Source organism: Cupressus sempervirens, chromosome 3 (assembly GCF_028749045.1).
Source record: "Cupressus sempervirens isolate cs-2001-9-10 chromosome 3, ASM2874904v1, whole genome shotgun sequence".
Taxonomy (NCBI): domain Eukaryota; kingdom Viridiplantae; phylum Streptophyta; class Pinopsida; order Cupressales; family Cupressaceae; genus Cupressus; species Cupressus sempervirens.
In genome coordinates this window covers 516,432,640-516,453,909 of record NC_143120.1, presented here as the reverse complement: position 1 = coordinate 516,453,909, position 21,270 = coordinate 516,432,640, and the positions used below count along the sequence as shown (strand labels likewise).

Genomic DNA, 21,270 nt, shown 5'->3' with positions numbered 1-21,270 from the left:
GATTGAGCCTGACACAATGTCATATCCCTATTTTAAGATAGAATTTTAATAATAATCAAATAATATAATGTTAGTAAATAAATAATGATAATAAAGTTATATTAAAACTAATACTAAAATATAAAAATATGAAATAATTATTATTTAATTTATATTATCAATGAAATAATATTTAGTATGGTATTTTAAATAATAAAAATCAATTAAATCAAAATGAATATATAAAGAAATTAAATTAAATACAAGAGAAAATATTAAAGAAAGTATGTTAACTTTCTAAATAGAATTTAATAAATACAAATAAGTAAGTAAATAAATAATATAACATAGAATAATATAAATTAACTAAATCTAATGAAAAGTTAATAAATATTTTACAAATAGACATGATTCCTTAAAATTAAGATATAAAAGGGAGGAGAGTTTATTTTAGAGAGGGGAAAAAAGAGGAGGAGAAGATAGGAGTTCAAAAAGGAAAAATGGAAGATGAAAGTATTATGAAGAAAATAAGGAAGTGACTTTCTGAAAAGGTATCAATGATATTGAAAGGATGTGAACCTTTGAAAGGGTCATAATTATGAATAGTTGCGACTCTTCAAAAATGTTGTAAGTATTGGGACTTCTCCAAAGGATTTTAGTTATGAAGTGCTATAAATTTTCGAAAGGATTATAACCATGAAGTGTTGTGACTTTCCAAAGGATTTGTATTATGAAAGGTTGCGACTCTTCGAAAAGAAGAAACAAAAGAGAGACATGGACCAAGAAAAGAGGAAGGTAAGAAATGTATGTTTATGGATTATATTTCAGGCGTTGAAGAAGCTGAGACATTATCTTTTTTCTAAGGAGTTTGTTTTGTATACTTATAATCAAGCTTTGCAATATTTAATTAATCAAGGAAAGTTGAATCAACAACATTTTAAATGGGTTGAGTTTTTGTAGAGTTATACTTTTGTTTTGAAGCATAGGAGTGAGAAGTCTAATAGGGTAGTAGATCCTCTTAGTCGAAGACAGATTTTGGTGGCAGAGATGGAAATTGAGATTTTTGGGTTCAAGGAACTCAAGAGTTTGTATAAAGAGGATCCTGATTTTGGTGAAGCTTGGAAAGCTTGTAGAGAACTTGTTACTCTAGACAGAACTAGGTGGTTGGATTTCATCACTCAAGATGATATGCTATTCAGAGAAAGTCAATTGTGCATTCTAAGGAGTTCTATGAGGGAGAATCTCATAAAGGAGAAGCATGGTGGAGGGTTGATTGACCATTTTGGTCAAAAGAAAACCATTTCTTTGGTTAGTGAGAACTATTATTGGCCATGGTTGCAGCAAGATGTCAAGAAGTTTGTACAAAGCTGCAAAGTATGTCAAATGATAAAAGGAGCAAAACAAAATACAGGGTTATATCAGCCATTACTTGTACTAGAGAAGCCATGGAAAGATACCAATATGGACTTCGTTCTTGGCTTAACAAGGACTCAATGAGGGCATGATTCAATTTTTGTAGTGGTTAACAACTTTTCAAAGATGACACATTTCATTCCTTACAAGAAGACTAAGGATGTTGTTCATGTGGCTGAATTGTTTTTTAGAGAAGTGAGACTACATGAGCTATCGAAGACACTAAGTTTGTTAGGTACTTTTGGCAAACATTGTGGAAAAAATTAAATATAGATTTGAAGTTCAACTCATGAAATCATTCACAGACTAATGGACAAACCAAAGTGGTCAATAGGAGTTTGGGAAATTTGCTGCGATGCTTGGTTGGAGATACACCAAAGGGATAGGATTTGATTTTACCATAGGTGGAATTTGCATACAATTATTCTATCAATAGGAGCACTGGTAGATCACTATTCCAGATAGTATATAGAAGTAGTCTTATGAATGCTCCTGAATTAAGGAAGTTGGACAAAGGGGAGACAAGTAATGTTGAAGTTGAAGATTTTGCAGAACATTTGAAGAACATTCATGGGGAGGTGAGGAAGCACATTACCAAAATGAATACATAGTACAAGGCAAAGGCGGATGAGAAAAGGAGTCAAGGAATTTCAAATTGGAGATGAAGTCATGGTTCATTTGAGGAAGGAAAGATTTCCAATGAGAACATATAATAAGTTGAAGATAGAGAACTTTGGATCGTGCAAGATACCGAAGAAGCATGATTCAAGAAATGCCTATGAAGTAGAGTTTCCCAATGAACTGAATATTTCACCAATGTTTAACATTTCAAATTCAACAGAGTATCATGAAGGAGGTGTTGACGATGAGGCCATAGAAGCACAATGGACTATTCCAACAACTACTTCAACTGCAAAGGAGATTGAAGGGCTGTTATCCAATTGTATTGGCAAAAGCACAAGCAATAGGGCATATAAGCAATATTTGATCAAATGGAAAGGACAACCCATCATGGCTAACAAGGGAGGAGTTTAGTCGTCTTGGTTTTCTTTTGAACACCTGAGATGTGATGGGATCACTTCTAAAATTACCCTAGGTCTCTGATGCAAGAGCATTCTAGGTGTAAGGGCAATCTAGCATCACCCAAAAATATTTCAGATGTGTCTTTCAATAAGGGTTGTCTCAGTGCAGAGTTACTGTTTTTGGAGGCTTACTAGTTTTAGTAATTTGGTTGTCCGAGCTCAAAATGTTCTAATTTCGCCCATGTAGGTTCATTTTAGATATATCAGCCTACAAATAAAGTTTCATTGCAATATCAAATCTATTTGTGAAGTTATTGAAAAAATTTGGTATTGACAACAAGGTATTAAAACTTTGAACTTAGCTTTGAAGGCTTTAGAGACTCCGATAAGGGGTCAAACCTCAGTTGATTGGAGTTTTCTCGAGTTAAGCAATGTAGAGCGCTTCATGGCGTTACTAAAATGGGGTCATAATAGTCAATTAGAGCAATTGGGGATGAGTTATGGTCTTCGGAAGTCGCGCCACCTAAAATGGCAAAATGAAATTCCTCCAAATTTTCTTGTCTTGAAAGTTGTTGGGGCCTTCTCTAATGTAATAAAATACAAAAAATAATAATAATTTAGGATTGGTCAGCCTCAGGGTCTAGGATTAAATTTCTAGAACCTTCGTGAGCGGTGAAAAATTGCCTATATAAAGGTCCGTAGGGTTGTCTAGGACATTTCTAGATAGATAGATGGTGGCTCTAGCCTATTGAATACTATAGGGAATTGCTCATATGGCTTTACATGTTTTATTTCTAAATATTATAATTCCATTTTATTGGGTAAAAGAAGTCCATTTTCCGTTCTTGCAAATTGTTGTTATTTCTCTATTTTGTTGTTTGTGTTTGTGTTAATAAGGGAGTACCCTTCATCAATTCTTATCAGCAAAACTATTGCCAACAACCTTGTTTACCTTCTATCTTGAGGCTCATTCATAGAAATCAAGAACCTACTTAATTCCCTTGGCCTACCTTACACTGCTTCCTTGAGAGGACATATTCCACAACCTAACTTCCAAACCTCAAATATAGGATTTTGTGTGGTTCTCCCTTAATGACCTTCCAAAAGTTTACAACAATTATAAACAAAAATGGCAAGAGCAGGTCCCCTTGTTTGAGTCGGTGATGAACCCCAAAACAAATGGTTGGAATACCACTAATAAGCACCAAATAGGATGAATAGAAAATACACCCCTCAACCCAACAACACCAATCCTTCCCAAAACCAAATTCCAGTAGGTTCACTTCTAAATAGACCCAATTAAATACATTGAAGCATTTCATAGCTGATTTTGTTTCATGGTATCCTTATGTATCATCTAGTGACCTACAATAATACTACCTAAGATCTGCCTCCCCTCTAAAAAGTCACTATGTTCATGTAATGTCCCCCTATTCATGAGTGTCATCTTTTAGAGAATGAGCCTATTTCTTGAACCTCATAGGCTAATGGAGTTATTCAAAGGGTCCAATTAGTAGAATTGGGGGACTAATTCCCACTCCAAAGGTCAAAGATGTTCAGCGTTTCTCTTTGTTTGAGTCAAATCGGCAAACTTACTATAAATAGTACATGTTTATTTTAGGAAGTCAAAGTTTCTAGTTTTAGCAAGGCACCTGGACAGTTTGGTAGCTGTGTGGAGTTATGGTAACACTGATAGGACTTCTAGTTGAGGACTTTCTATTCATAGGAAGTCAAAGTAGATTCAAAGCTATTTTTGGCAAGGGCGCCAGGACTAATGGTATGCATGATGATTGACTTATTCATTAGTTGACTCAGTTCAGTACACTTACTATTTATAGTAAGTCATCTATCCAGCATTTCCATATTTGGCAGGGCATCTAGATCGGTCTCAATTGTAGAATTGACCTAGGGATCTTTGTTGATCACATATTTAGGGATATACTAATTTCATTGAGTCAAGGGTTATTAGAGATGCACCCTTACTATTTTTAGTAAGCAAGTTGGATGTGTAGTGGGAACCATAGTTGACCTCCAAGTCCAAACAGGTCAAAAAAATAACGAGTTATTAAAGAGATATTTAGTTTATAATGACATTAATGATTGATGATAATATTATAAAGTTATTATTTAACTTTATAAAGCGACTTTTAAGTGTGGGAATTATTAGATATTATTAAAGTTACCCCTTTATCACATTATACCCTATGGTTGAAAACAAAAGCAATTATACAAGTTGTTTATAAAGTCATTTTAATGAAAGGGGCCAAATGACTTTATGGCTTTTAAATAACATTTATTACAGGAGGTCGATTATTTAAATGTTTTCCTAAGTCAATGTGAGCACATGAGGAATAAAGAAAACATATTTAATCAATTTAAAACAAACGCTAATGTTTAAAAGATAAGGGATATTCAAGTTATGAGATGTGTATTTGTGAATTCTCTTGGACAATTATAAAAAGGCAATAGAGGAGAGAAATGGAATTCATTCATGACTAGTGCATTTGCTTTTGTTTGTGTGTAGAAGAAATCGAAACAAGGGTTTCAGATTTCAAGCATTAAGAATTGTGAATTCTTCTAAGTTTTTGAGACTGAGTTGGTGAAACACCCAACGAACTATGTCAGGGCATTGGCTTCTTACAGAGGTCAAATATAAATTTGTTATAGAATTTAGGGCTTCATTATTTACCAGAACAATTTGCAGTGATAGAAGGAAGGGGCAGCCCAAATAATATAAAGACAATTTTATAAAAAAAAGATGATAGGTTAATGCAGATCGCAGTCAAATGAAGACCTGCATTTGGTGTCCAAGGAGCAGCAATTTACGTACAGCCCACGACATATATATGGAGGCAGTGGCTCAAGTTTGGCAGTGTGGAGGTCCATTCGGTGTGGAGAAGGCCTCCAATATTAAATTGCAGGCATTGACGTTAGAATATACATGTTTCTAGAAGGCTGCAATGCAAATTGGGGCATATTGAGAATACATATGATCAGTTCCAGGATTTTATTTATTGCAACTATTAAATTATCAATGCATTTGATTATCATTGTATATATATTTCAGCTCCTTGAATTGCAATAAGATGTATTCCTTGTGAATTGCCAACCATTTGACAAAATGTCATGTTGAATATTAAACAAATTTAAATGGTATTTCATAGTTGTTTGCAAGTCTATCTCATTTAAAATAAGATTATTGGTGAAACCGACTTTATTAGTTTGCATGTTAGTGTCTGACAAAATATCAAACATATTAAATTCAAATATTTCAATGTTCGTCGGAGTTGGAACTTGATGTGGTTCTTATAGCTCATCAAAAATATATTATTCAAGCATTTTTTTAACCTCTACACAATTATCTTGCGTACAATAACAAATTATGTTGCCCAAAGCAATTGGACAATAGATATCAAAACATCCATGATATACACAATAGTTGGTAGTGGAGTTAGTGGTGGCCCAGTTCTTTTATCTCCACCCTTATGCTCTAAGCCCGACTTGACTCCTCTGCCCACCACTACAAGATTGAAGATTGGATTGACCATACCAACATTCAGTCAAGTGTGGACGCTAGTGAGCATGGGGACACCAGTACCAATGACAACGTCTAATGCACTCCCAGTGTTGGTAGAGGCAGTGGCAGAAGCAATTGGAGGTACCAAAAGCGAGCAGGTAGGCGAGTTGCCACAGGGTGATGAGGCAATGGTGATGGAGCTGGTTGTTGTGCATAGTGTGTAGGCGAGGACATGGCTAAGGATGGGGTGGCTGAAAGGATGTTTAGTTTGGTGACTGCTTCAGAGTCAAACATGGATAGTTGGCTTGATTGGTTTCATCACTTCCAGCTCATGCTCATCGAACTTGTGAGGCATACGATATGTTCACCATGACGACCGTTACCCCCACCCACTGATGTCATGGATTTTGAGGCTAGATCTTTGCCTGTGAGAGAGCTCAAACCCAAGAGGGTTCCTAGTGTTGTGAATAGCGAGGCAACAAGTGTGGATGTAGGAGAGACACCACTCCCATAGATATTTTTTCAGGAGGGTTAGCGAGAGTGTGGTGACCCAAACCTAGACCAATACTTGGCAGACATGGTCACAAGTGCCCAATGGGTAGTGGCTTCAATGTGACCACGCACTTGTAAGGGGGATAGACCAACAAAGGAGTTTACTAGGTGTTTTCAGTCTCGAGGATTGCCTACCACATAAGACCCTAGAGATGCTGGAGGATTGGGGTATGTGCAAGCCCATGGGAGAGAGTCACACCCAAACCTCCTTACAGAGAATTGAGCAAATCTTTTGCTGGTGGTATTACCAATGTAGGTGGACTCAACATGTAGCCTCAAGGGTTGGAGCCGTCCTAACAACAAGTTGTTGTCACAGCTCCAAAGGAGCTAGCCAAACAATTAAGGGAGGTAGAAGATGAGTTAGAGTGGTGCAAAAACCAGCTCGTAGAGAGGGAGGCCAGGTTAGCAGAGAGAGAGGCTCAATTGGTGCAGGAGAGGGTCAAAAGAGCATCCCTGGAGACTTGTCTTGCCATAGCTATGGAGTTGGTAGATAAGTAGGACAAGGAGATTTTGGAGGCAGTGTATACGGTGAAGTGAGCTACGAAGCATCAGATGGTAGCTACAGTAATCTGAAATACAAGATTGAGCAGGTGTATAAGCTCAGGGAGTAGCTGACAGCTTCTATATCGACTCATTCTTTAAGGATGCATTCCTAGCCTCTCCCTTTTTTTTGGGCGGGGGGGTGGATGGATGATGTTATTGGTAAAACTAGTTGTTAACCTGTGCTTAGTTTGTCCGAAGGAGTAGGCAGTTCAAAATGGTTGGTCGCAACGTTACATAGTTGCAACCCTTTGACACTTAATATTCTATGCACTTGTATCCGATCATCATCATCATTGTGAATGAAGATGTAATGTTGTCACCATGAGTCAGAATATATGAATGTAAGCATTTCCTAAGATTAATAAAGAAGTTTGTGAGTTCTCTAATACTGTGTTCTGTTGCATTATATCACTTTCCTTTCTTTTTATTCTGTATGTACTAAACTTGTTGCCTAAAGCAGTAAACATCAAGCCCTTTTCTGAAATAGCTAGAAAGGCCACCGACATTTCTAATGAATATGAAACAAATCCAATAATGAGCTCAGTCCAGATCAGTACCCAAGCTTTTCACTGCTGAAACATGGGAGCGGGGATGGTACTACCATTTCCTGCAAGACAGTTTTTGGAATCCACTTTTAAGAATCATAAACATGCATCACACAGATGGATTAGAAAGGGCCCCTTCATTTCCGAGGTTGATCAGGAATTGAAAAATAAGATATACAGAATCTGAATGATATAAGACAAGATATAGTTAATCTTTCAATTCCACATAGCTTGGTCTCATATAGCAACTTGACATGCCCTACAAGATAATTTTTACATTCATCAAAATTCATGTTTTTGTATGGTAAAACTAGCTTCTGTTTGTTTCTGGTATCATGGATATTTAAAATCAATATCCTTTTATGTTTGCTAATAAAAAACAAATTTACAATTTACCTTTTTCCCACATATGCCCACAGTGGACTTACTATATACATGTTGAAGCATACATACATTTCATTACAACAAGTCAAGGAAAAGACTAAATAGAACATTTCAAAATCATACAACTTAGCCCTGACCAGAACCTAATCGGATATTACTTTGGAGTACACTGACTATAAGAATAACGAAGATTGACAAATTTCATGAAACATCCCAATCAGAACTGCCACTAAAAAGATTCTCATGTTGCATTATCCTCTAATGTTCCAGCATTTTATTCCTCGAATGACCATCATCAATAAATGGAGAAGCAAGAAAGAAATGCCCAACTTCAGAATACGCAAATGAAATTTTTTTTGCAATTGAACAATTTCATTTCTATATCTGTTCCACTTTTATCTTTTGTGACTGTGAATAGTCATCAGCAATTTACCATATTTTTTATGGAATAATCAAGATTAAATGTTAGAATATACTTCTCTAACAGTTCTGTAATCCTGTACAGGATCTGCTACAGATGCATCAACAACATGAACCAAAAGGTGGGTCCTTCGGAGATGCCTTAAAAAAGTCCTTCCCAAACCCTAAAAAGAAATAAAGTTATAGCCTTCAAAAATATAAAATAATATATGATCAACCAAGCAAGAAACTGAAAAAAAGAAAGCAGTAAAGTTATGGGATCAAACTGCAAATACCTTTCCTAGATGGGCCCCTCTTATGAGACCAGGCATATCCGCCAGCGTTGCAGAACCCCAAGTTCCTAGATCAGGGTCTCCAGCAAGCTGTCCAAGATTCGGCATCAATGTTGTGAAAGGATAATCTGCAATATCTGGCCTTGCCCGTGTGACAGCTGCTAAAAGCGAAGACTTTCCTGCATTTGGAAGTCCCTAAAACAGAGGAAATTGAAGTCACTCTTAATTTAAAATTTTAAACACAAAGCAGAAACATTTCTCCTTCCTAAAAAAGGGGCAAAATTTTGACATGTTATAATCAGCAAAAGAACTTTTATCATCTTATGTAATAAGAATCGGGTCAATGTCCACACAGTATAGTCATTTGAAGAACTCTAAAAGCATTGCAATTGACAAGAAGCATGTCAATTGCCAAAAACTCAAAAACCAATACAATAAAAAGGAGTATTTCCCTTATTTATCTTCAAATAAACACACTTTCTTTTATAGGTCTTTCAATGATGTGGATCACGAACTGATTTGAATATCCCATTTTATTTGCAGATCTGCTCTTTTTTTAAATAACTGTGATGTTGATCCTGGTTCCAATTTTGAACCTTGAGGAAAACATATTTTGTCTCTGGATTTTTCCAATCAAACATTGATTCAATATCATGAAGGTCTAATTTATGGCTTTTGTAGCAAGTGTAGGCCTTCCTAAGTCAGGCCTAATTGAAAATGGATTTCCAAGTATATTTTAGATCATCTAGGCATCTACAAAGTTATGTGCATGTTTCAAAAAGGGATTCCCAAGAACATATAGAAGAAAATGAGGACAAGTTTAGATGCCACATTTGCATGAACCTCAATGGAAATGTTTCTCTTTGTTGATTATATCAAGAAATGTGATGATCCATTCCCGTACACAATTCACAAACAATCTTTCTCCTAACAATTTAGCAATCAGATGAATACATACGGTGATCTAGAGGCTAGTACGGTTGAGTTGAGATGGCGTACAGATGTCAATTGCCAACGTTCAGACAATGGGGAGGTCGTACAGTACAAGCCATACAGTATGGTATGGAGCACAAGCTGTGCCATACGGTGACACAAAGAAGGGTCGTACGGTATACTTATGCAGGCCGTATGGTAGGCTATGGAAGGTCGTACGAAAGGTTATGCAGGTTGTACGGTAGGCTATGGATGGTCGTACAGAAGGTTATGTAGGTCGTACGGTAGGTTATGGATGTCGTACGAAAGGCTATGTAGGTAGTACAGCGAACAATGAATGTAGTACGGTGAGCAAGGGAGCAGGGAACTAGGAGGCCGTATGGTGGTAGAGTTGCAATATAGAGTTATAATGAAGTTTGCCAATCATGGATGAAGTATGGATGGAAGATAGCTATGCACCCTAAACTACTAAGCCCGAATTTCATCATACGGAAAACCAAAGAAGAAGAAGATTTGAACATGAATATCTTTCAATAATTATATGCCGAAAGATGATGCTCCGATTTGCTAGATCTGAGTGAAGTATTACATGTGATGGAATAGGGTGAGGGTTGAATCCCATCGAAACCGCAAAGCCAAGTAGGGAAGATCTTTCACTTCCGAAATGGCGAACAACAGAGAATCCCAATGGGAATTAGCAATACAAAGAAATAATCCAAATTGACTACCTACAAGCCGAGCTTAAATACTAGTCTGGGAAAACTTTCCGAGGGTGTACAAAGATAGCCGACGGTGAAACAAACTACGAAATCAAAACAAAAATGGGTCCGAGATATATTAAATCAATCGGCTCATTAACAATAGTTTGATTAATGATTTATTTTGTAATGGGAACATTACAAGAAAATGATCAATGAAATTTTCCAAACAATTTTCTATCCTTTTTACATGCACTTCATGGTTGCATGTGTAATAATATGTTGAAAATCTACCATATAGTTCTCTAATAACTATTGAGAGCTTCATTAAGAAAACAAGCACTTTTCCTCTTAAAACTTTAATTAGACTAATTATAATTTAAATCTCTGTGATAATATGAAATTCAATATTTAATCTTAATATAGAATATTCGTAATAGATATATTAACTGTATATTAACTGATTTCAAATTATTATCATCGAATCCTCTTATTATTTCGTATTTATACCGCTGCCTTAAATATTGTTTCTTTTTCTATGTTTTTCCTCCATACTCTTTAGCAAGTCAAAGGCACATTCAATTGAGGCCGATCGTGATGTGAACTAACATGACATATAGGGGTCACATCGGTATGAGTCAGTGTGTCACATCAAAGGTACAGTGCTCATAGTCACGTCAGAGTCATCTAGCCCGTTGGTGAGACTTTATAAAATAGTCTAACTTATTAAGATGCCATGTTGGCATGAATATTCTTAATATTAATAATATAATGATAAATGACATTGTTTGATTAATATGATGAATAATACATTAGAATACGTTAAATATGATGACCTCCTTACGCTAAGTTTTCAAAACTCCCTCTTTAGCTAGGGAGGCTTCCATATTAGATGGAGACATTATTAATTTATTAGATGCCAACTTATGCAATATTCATCATAGTGGATTAAAGAGAAATTTACCTTTATGGCATGTCATTGGATATCACCATAGGTTATCCACCATTAAGAATTTAAATACCTACCATTATAAAGGATTCAGGGAACTACCTTTATGGCATGTTGTCAGATATCACCATATGTGACATCCACCATAAAGGACTTAGTATAACAACCATTATGGCATGTCATTAGGTACCACCGCATGTGCTACACACCATAATGGATTTAGAGAAGTTCCTTTATGGCATGTCGACAAAAATCACGATGTGTGCTATCTACATAAGGACTCAATATAACACCTGTTATGGCATGTCCTCAGGTATCACCTCATGTGTTACCCACCATAGTGGATTTAGAGAATTAACCATCATTGTGTATAACGTCCCTTGTTAGGAACTTACATAATTTAATTTAAATTTCTTAATTAAGCTTTTTGCCAATCAATTCCATATATCTTATTTATTGTTTCTTTTTCTATTTTTTTCATTTGTACTCTGTGAAATACCTGTCATAAAATAAATAAAATATTAAAACTTTGTACATGGGATTGACTGATTTAGTATATCCTGGGGCCCATTTCTATTTTATTTGTAGGTGTTAGCCATGTCATGTGCAGGCACTTGGTTTCTCCCTTGGGAGTTCTACTCAGATGGGGTATATATCTCTGTCGGGTTGGATTGTTTAGGTATGCAACTTGATTTTTTTATTTGTACTATGAATCCTTGTTGGACTTTTCCTATTTCACCATTTTGGAAGTGAAAGACCTCCCTATTTGGCTAATGCAGTTTAGGTGGGTTTCACCCCCACCCTATTCTGTTGTGGTTTCATTCACTCAGATCTAGCAAATCAGAGCATGTTGTTTGCAACTATTAATTTTGTACAACAAGAATTGTATCTTTCCTATGTTTGGCATTAATACTATGCATTGTGGAAAAACCTATTAATTAATCATTTCTAGTTTGCTCAACATAATTGCACTAGAGGAAACATACATATATACATTGGCAAATAAACCAGATCTAATATATTCATTAAGCAAGAAGCTAGCTCTCCATACGAATTTTGTTTTCCATACATCATTGTACAACCCAAAGGCCTCCATATCACTAAGTCTCCTCCCAACATCATACAATCATCCCAAATACGGGAAGCTAGATCACCGTAGGGTTAATTTGGAACCACCATACAGCTGGCAGCCATCCATCATTAGCTTTAACTGTACGCTTGAGTCTCCTCCAACAATCTCTACACAATACACACATTCATCCTCATGTCCGTACACTGCCAAGACACCATACGGCCACTCCTGACGACTAGCCACTACCTTCATGCACTATCAAGCAATCCATACATAGCTTCCCTCTCCCTAAACCGTATGTTCTCATTCAATCCAACCTAGCTCTCAACCATACAATGTCCCGCCTGTTAATTACTGAGTGTGGGACAAATTTCAATCAAATATCCATATACAGGGATTAATCTTAAGAGCTTGTTAGGAACATTATAGTGGTATAAGAGCTAGTGATCCTACTAAACTGTGGATAGTGAATGCAAGTTTATACGCAGAAACAAAGGTAGTGCCACTCGGTTGGTAGAATGGGAGATTCACAAGATCCCACTGCCTAAGTCATGTCATTCTTCAGAAAGCTCACTGGGAATCAGGTACAAATTAACGACTCATGGAGGAAATACTACAAAAATTTATCGAAGGCAAAATCTTTGGAGAACACAATGGACACAGTGATGACTCAGTTACAGGAAAGGCAAATCCTCATCTGGCACATTCTCGACCCTCCATGCTGACCTTTCCTCTGCAAATGGAAGCACCTCATAAAGGATGCAAACTAAATTTTGAAGAAATACAAGAAAAGTTATGGGAAGTGTAATACTCCCACTTACTCTAGTTAAAATATTGATGACAACTATTTAAACTTTTTCCACTTTTTTATCAAATTATCCATTCTTGAACGGCATGATAGAAATTGTGTCAAATCTCAATTGCTCTTAATATCCTTGCAATTTTCCTGTAATTCTTGAAGCAAATGATTCTCCTATTTCTATGCTTAATACTTTACAACCTATGAATGACATATTCTTCCTTTAGCAACTATAAGAACAAATAAATAAATATATCTTTGTCTCCATTATGCGAAATGTTTCCTCAATACTTATTTCCAATTGATATACTTATTTCCAATTCTAATGTCCCCCCTCCTAAAAACGAGTCTTGTTGACTCATATATTGCAAAGGCTAAAAGACGTGTCTCTTGCCTTGCATCCCCTGCCTCATTATTGATTGTTTCTATCTTCTTTTTGTTAAATATTGGATCTGAGTAAATATTATAGATTGGATTAGACTATAGTGAGACGCATAGGATATATAAGTTAATATTAAGAATAAGAAATGATATAATATTAAGATTTTATATTATTGTTCATTATTATATATTATATAACTAATATAATATAATATTAATTTTTAATTTTATATCTTTATCCTTATAATATTATTTTATTATATTTTTATCTATAACATATTATATTATTAATATTAAGAGTTATTATTATTTTTATATTAAAATATTATTTTGAGACAAATTATATATATTTTTATAGATATGAATGTATGTGTATTCTAAGCAATTTGTATTTTCAATTTATCTATGTATTATAATATGTTCATATTGTACATGGAGGACATATAGCTTACTACAATGACTTGTCGTGATGTTGGGATGACTAATGCAACCTCCTCTAAGCCATAGACTTGTAATTATAGCCTTGATATTTGTTTCAATGTCGTAGAATTTGGATTCTATGAGTTTTGTATACATTTGACAATATATACCTAAATGTGTTATTTACTACAGCTAAAAATTGTGTTTGTAATAATGGTATTGATGTATACTTGTGTATGTGAGATCAAACTAGCTTCTATTTGATGATGTTATTGTGTTTTTAAGGTTTATTTATTAAAGGATTCATGAAACAAGTCTTCAATTCTTGAAACTCAGAATTTCTTGGGTTTTGCAACTAGGCACCACGTCTGAGTTTGAATTCGAGTCCGAATCAATAATCAGCTTGCCAAGTCCAAACTAAGTCCAAGTCTCATAACACTGATCACAGTATTTGATGGTTGCACATTGTCAATAGGCAAATAGACTAGAATTGCTCTCTAAACTTTTTCCGGCTGCTTGTAGGATGAACATGGCTCCATGTCAATTCGCACTATAATGGAACCATAATACCTCTAATGCTTAATGCATTTTTAATTTTGTAATATTCACCCTCTTTGAACGTGCTATTGCAAAAATAATATTCTCTTTGTTTCCATGCTATTCAATCTAGTTAATGCTATGTGCATCTGGAGTTGTATGGCACCTGATCTAATATAGTCACAAATTCTTACAATATGCATAATAAATTCTACTTATAATTATTGTCTTCATCAAAATATGGATGGTTCTGTTGCATTAAAAAACGTAGATTGCTCTAAGAAATGTTAGCAATATCTTTGATTTGAAGCTGACCTTAATATCAGAAGTTCTTCTAAACCATTAGGCATATGTCAGATATAAATAACTTTATAAAATAGTATTTTAATACATTATTTTAAAAATAGCCAAACATTGTAAGTAAAGCCAAGATTTTGAAAAAATTGTATTGTGTGTGATTATATACAGAAAACACAGTTAGGAAATGGCTTTCCCTCTAAAACTCTATTGGAAGAACATGCTTAAAACCTCAATGTGCCAGCTGATAAAAAATTAAATTAAAAGGATAAAATTGAACTCCAGATGAATGAAAAGCATACCACAATCCCAACATCTGCCACAATTCGCAATATCAACTCCAATCTCACTTCTTCTCCTGGCTGTCCAAAAACCATATCCTGCAACAAGTGTGTTGTTTGAATCTTTTATTGTTATTCTCAGTATGTCAGAATCCAAGTCAACAACTTACAAAGCCAAGAAAGAACAAAAAATACATGAATAACACAGAATGCAACTCAAAGAAGAAAAAAGATTTTAGATATTCTCAGTCAGCCATAATCATGTATCTGGATACCACTGCATACATGATTTTTCATTAATGACATTTGAATTCTCCAGGGAAATCTTCAGCTCAACAATTTATACCAAATCAAAAACTGAAAAAACCTAGTCTCTTGAAAAAATGCATATTTGAAACCTTCGACAGGAAACCCAATGCAGGTTTCCCTGGTGAACACAGCAATCAACTGTCACATAAGAGACTTATCTGCTATGTAACAAAGCTTATGAGCTTTGGCATAAATCTAGGTTAAATACAGTATATTAATTTATTTATATTTAACAATCAATCCCAAAGGATGCTAAGGTTACAAGCTACAAACCAAACTGATAAACACTATTCTCATTGTCAGAAAAGAAACAAAGAAAAGTAAAAATATATTGCACAATTTTTTTTTTCATCATTCCTACAATTCCCTGGGTAAGTTCATAAGCATCAATTACCATGGTAATTAAAAGTTAAAACCAATCAAGTTATTAAAAAAGTGTGATGTCCCCTTCAAAAATTTCCCTTCAATTAGCTGTAGAAATCACAATGGCAATCTATAGCATCATTGCAAATACATTACAGTGTGCGAGAAGAAGTACCATATGTCCACCTAAAGCCATTCCTCACCAAGCCCAAAATTGTAACTCTGGCCCCCTTGGCCTTGGTGGCAGGCAACATGGATATCCACCTAGGGTAACTTACCTAGTGGAGATCTTGTACCTGCTTTCCCTATCCATGTTTCATCTCCTAAGAATGATAGCCATCGTTACAAAGTGGGGGAGGAGATCATAATGGAGTTCCTCGATTGTCCTATCTAAGTCTAAGAGTGGAGCTTCGGCCCTCTTGGTCCTGATGGTAGTCAACATGGACATCCACCTAGGGTATTTTATCTATTGGCAATTCTCGCAATTTCTCTTCCCCTTACATCTCCTTCCTTCTATAAAAATAGGGGTTTACTAACAGACCTTTACATATGCATTTTATATCCAATCATAAACATATATAAAAGATAAATTGATTGAGAAACAATGTCTAGGCAATATTAATCCCACAGGAGTATTGTTAGATTACTAGATGTTGGTAGTAACAGTTCTGAAATGCCCAGGGGTCTCTTATGCCCAATCTCGATATTCCAATGATTAATTCTGCTCTGGTAATTGTAATAGGTATCGCTGAATGAGTCCACCCGCTGAATGATGAAGAATGCTGATTGTCATTAATTCTCTTCAATGCTACTATACATTTTCAGACTATTACTGATACATTAAAAAGATTCTCTCAAAAAATATCCCTCAAGAGAGACAAAGAGACCTCCTTGTCTATGGCTGGGACATTCCTCAAGAGATGTGTCTTTTCATAATTTTTAATTCCTTAACTAATTGCTTCTGCAATAACAATCTTAGTGATAGTGATCTCAATGACAGCAATCACAGTTCTTAAGAAATGGCGATTACAATTCAAAGGGCTCCACCTTTAACAATCGCAGTTACCAATTTGCCATTATATTCCATACAGTCCAAATTAAAGACGGAAGTGCTATGATATTTCCTAACATGAATATCAGGTTGACTGATCATCACAGACTTACAAAATGGAAGTCAAAAGCTCAGGCAGCTGAAACCATGCACAATCAATAGATACATGAGATTTTTTACATTGTTAGTATGTAATTCAAACAAGACACAATTGTAATTGTTCCTTGTTGTCAAAAGATCAAAGTTTTTCAATACAAAGGATTAGTTTTTTATCATTTTAAAATTATAGTCATGAACAATAAGATATTTCCTTTGGCCTTTAACATAATTCTCCAAAATTTATAACCATGGAATGCAATTACCACAATGTTAAGAATAAAATATAAGGGTACATATAAATATAAGGACAAAATCATTTGTTTCGATAGCTACACAATGTGACTCATTTATATGACACAGCAGCAAAAATCTTTTGGGGAAAATTTTGGCAAACCAAAAGATTAAAAACTTAAACTATTTTCGACAATTGGAATTCAATCCAAAAATTGCATGATTTTCAAAACAATGTAGAAAAACTGAATATTATACAGTAAACTCAAATTAATTGCAGATATTTATTAAAAAAGGCTCTGTTATCAGATGCAAATGCAAAGGCACAAAAAGAAGTTTGATTTTTATATCAAGACAAAATATGGTAATCACATTGCAGAGAAAGTGTTTCCAAGGCTGGAAAACTGTTTTGCAGTGCTATATTTGCAGCAGGAAAAAATGACAAATCCTTTGATTCAAAGGAATATCAAGGCTGCCCTACAAAACAATCATTCAATGATTCTACCAAAATAAGTTGGGTATTCTGCATCCCTGGATCAACCTAGGATCAGTATCAGCCAATAAGTATCAGCCAAAGAATTGGTAAAGAGACTCTACATCAGCTAGTAGAGCTATTGGGCGAAATGGGGAGGAGCACAGGAACCCTATATCTGAGATTAACAAGGCAAAATTGGCTGGGGGCACTGATGAAGTTTGGCAAATGGTGAGAGGACAAAAGGAAAAGTGAGCCATGAAAAATAAGGTTAAAGGTAATATCGATAATACAAGGAAAAATCTCAATGGGTTATGGGTAATCCCTATCATGCACCAAGTGCCAAATTATGCCTCTGCTGCTAATAAAACCCCACTAGGAAGTATTCTACCAGCAAAGCCAAAGCCTACAAAAAATGTGAAGCTACCTACGGACACTCTCATCACAAGGAAATCCCTAGACAAACCTGATGGTAACCAATCTAGACAGGAGGCTCCTAAAGCTCCCACAAAGTTTGAGCACAATTACAAAAACCCTAATACGATTTAGGATTCTAGTAGTTTAGGGCACCGCAACAACCCTCATCAGTGAATGAGGAGGTAAACACTATGATTATGATCAATATCTACACAAAGGGAATATGGGATTATTGCTAGAAAAACCATGGTCTATATGCAAAGTGGTGCGGATTTGGCTCCTCAATGAAATGCATTATTAGATGGCTTGACGAATCATTCAGGGACCAACTAAGTATAACTACCCTAGATGAATATTTCTTGTTTATTGATTGTAAGAAAATCTTCTTCAAGAAGGAATTATTATATGGGTTGTAAATCTATTTTAAAGGATAGAATCTATAAAAAAAATGATTGGAAACAAATTTTAATCCAAAATATTTTCAGAATGTTAGAGTTCCTGGATGGATCATCATCCCTACCCTACCTATAAAGTTGTTGCATAGTTATATGTTAATGAGGATAGGAAGTTCACTAGGTGGATTTGAATGTTTAGCAGAACACTATGTCTTCATCAAATGTCAAAATTTTGGTTACTTTAGAGCTAAATACACAGATTATAAAACCAATAAAAATCATCACCAAGTGATCAATATACCTTCTGAAAACCGAATCATATAATGGTGAGGTTAATGATAGAATTACACTAAACATTCCGGGTCATATATAAAATTTTAAAAATATAGTGAGCCCTTTATTAGGACAATGGATAAAGATTCCTTTAATTTACCAAATAATGACATTATTATTGACCTCAATAAGACCACGGGAGGATTTACTATATCTCTGCAGAATAGGGATAACCCTCAAACCAAGGTAGATTATAACCATATAGGCATTCAAGGGATACTAGAACTGGAAGAAGGGGAAATAGTGGACGAAGAAATGGAAATTTTCCCTGTCACAGATAATTAGGCCCAAATGGAAATAGAACCCCATGCAAGCTTTGCAAATCACGGGAGGAGTTTTAGAACAACAGGATAAAGAGACCTTGTGGCAGCAAAGAATGAAAGGTGAGAGAGCTGAAGGGAATAAGGAGATCAATAGAGATGAGGTGATAGGCAAACTAACTCGTAAACATCTTCAATTGATTAGCAAATAAAGTTAGTGTGTTTCGTTGTGTAAATAATACAAGACAAATGTTTGATGAAATAACTATAAAATCTTAATTGCTATTTCTAGTTTATTTTGTTTCGTGCAATGTGTTTGACAAAATGACACTATTGTATGAGTGTCTTTTCAAAATGTTGTGACTTTGTAATGACAGCAGCTGAATGTTTAATTCATGCAAAATGTTTTTCATAATGCCAATATAGAGTGGATAATCAATTTCAAAATGCCATTGCCATGAACTCAGAGTGATATCTGATTGTCATAGTATTTCAAGTGTTTGATAAGATGTCTGGGGGAGAATTAATTTATGATCTTGGTTATCAAGAATGTACGCAAAGTGTTTGACAGTATTCTTTGAGTCTGAAATTAACAAGATCACATTTTAGCAAGGGTTGTACCCAATGGTATCAGAGCGGTTTCCTGCCATCTTGTTGAGGGTGGAAATCATTGATCTCACATGTTTGATTTTAAGTGACCAGCACTTTTGCAGTTGTTTGAATTATGGAAAAATCAAAGAAATCAATTATACAAGGATACTAATTGAATAGCATGATTATTTCCAAGTAGTCAAATGCCATAATTAAAAACTTGAGAGGATTAAGAAAAATCAAAAAAGGATGTATGACTTGCTTTTGGATCCAGCAGCCATGGACAGTTTAGGACAGTATATGACATCCATTTTTAAGGGGTCTACATCACAAAACAAAAAGGAAGAAAAAAACAAAAGGTCTCTCTATAGGAGGGACATCTAGAAATATTTAAAATGAACTTTCAGCAGCTAGTGACCAGCACGCAGCTGATCCCATGGAAAATCAAAATCAGACTTACCTTAACAGTAATGTTGTGGACAAAACACTTTATGATGACTTCCTAATTGGGGAAGTGCTAGTGATGTCTGAAGATAAACCAATTTCATTCAAACAGCTCATGAAGATAAGGTTTCATGTGATGTTATTCATTTTTATGAAACTTGAATGGAGGACTAAGATCAAAAGGCAGATATGGAAGTTGATCCTTTACGTAGTGGAGAAGCCACTAATGTTTTGACTACACAAGATGAAGGAGATTTTCTACATAGTCATGTTGTCATTACTGATTTGTTTGAAGACAATCTTGTGAAGTTCCATCATTCTCATGTGATAGGAGTTTGTGTACATGAGGAAGCCAAGGATATGACAGCAACCATTAATGTCAGCAGTAGTGATACATTGCATCAGCATGGGATAGCAGTGATGAAACATGTGCAGGATGGTATCACTGAGTTCCCACACGATAGCATTAGAAAATTGTGGATTCATGCCATGATGAATCTGATTCTTCAAATCAGATCTTAGTAAATAAATCAAGAAAACTTTTGGTTCATAATAGGTCCCATGATCATGATTTACAGGGGATTGCAGTTAGATTCGGAGTGGGAAGTGTGTGGAGAAACTATCAAATCAGCAATTTATACAATGTCTTCTGAGCCATTCATTGAGGTACATAGCAGCAGTGCCTTAGTTGATGATGTGTGCACTGATTATCACACACATGTTGTTACTGTAAAAACCCCAACCTGGCTCACACTACTGAAAGTATATTATTTTCCCAAATTTTGAAACACTACTTTGGATTATGCACTAAACTGCCCACAACTAATTGAACAATTTCAAATAGATCTGGCAATTGGAAACTAGCAATTAATTTCATTTACTTAAAATACGGCTAGCAGCAAAATGGCCAAATTTTATAATTAATACGGCTAGCAGCAAAATGGCCAAATTTTATAATTAACTATAATTGACACCAAACTGAATGTCTTGTAATTGGGGTCTATATCAATCTGCAATTTGGAATTTGAGGCAATGCTGCAACAACAATAATAAATTAAATAAAGAACCTCTGACTTCAGATCCAAATCAATTTGCACAAAAATTGACATGCATTTCACACAGCTCTGCAACTCCAGTTGAGATAATGAAATTGTCTATGCTCCTATCTAACTAGCAAGCGCCTTCAAATAGATTCTGATTGCCCAACAGAAGCAACGCCTAGAGATTATCAGCAGGTCACCAAACTTGGTGATTGCAAACACATAATCACGCCCTCCAATGGTGTCTGAAT

At 35.2% G+C, this 21,270-nt stretch overlaps 1 protein-coding gene across 1 annotated transcript in view; it reads right to left on the bottom strand.

Annotated features, from left to right (window-relative positions):
* LOC149567440 (putative GTP-binding protein OBGC2) overlaps positions 1-21,270 on the bottom strand; it is a 166,654-nt gene that overhangs the window by 68,621 nt on the left and 76,763 nt on the right. The window contains exons 5-7 of the mRNA XM_089820632.1: positions 15,036-15,113; positions 8,651-8,842; positions 8,432-8,539 (exon numbers count right to left, since the gene is read on the bottom strand). Coding sequence (XP_089676758.1) covers positions 8,432-8,539; positions 8,651-8,842; positions 15,036-15,113 — 378 coding nt within the window. The remainder of the gene's footprint in view (positions 1-8,431; positions 8,540-8,650; positions 8,843-15,035; positions 15,114-21,270) is intronic.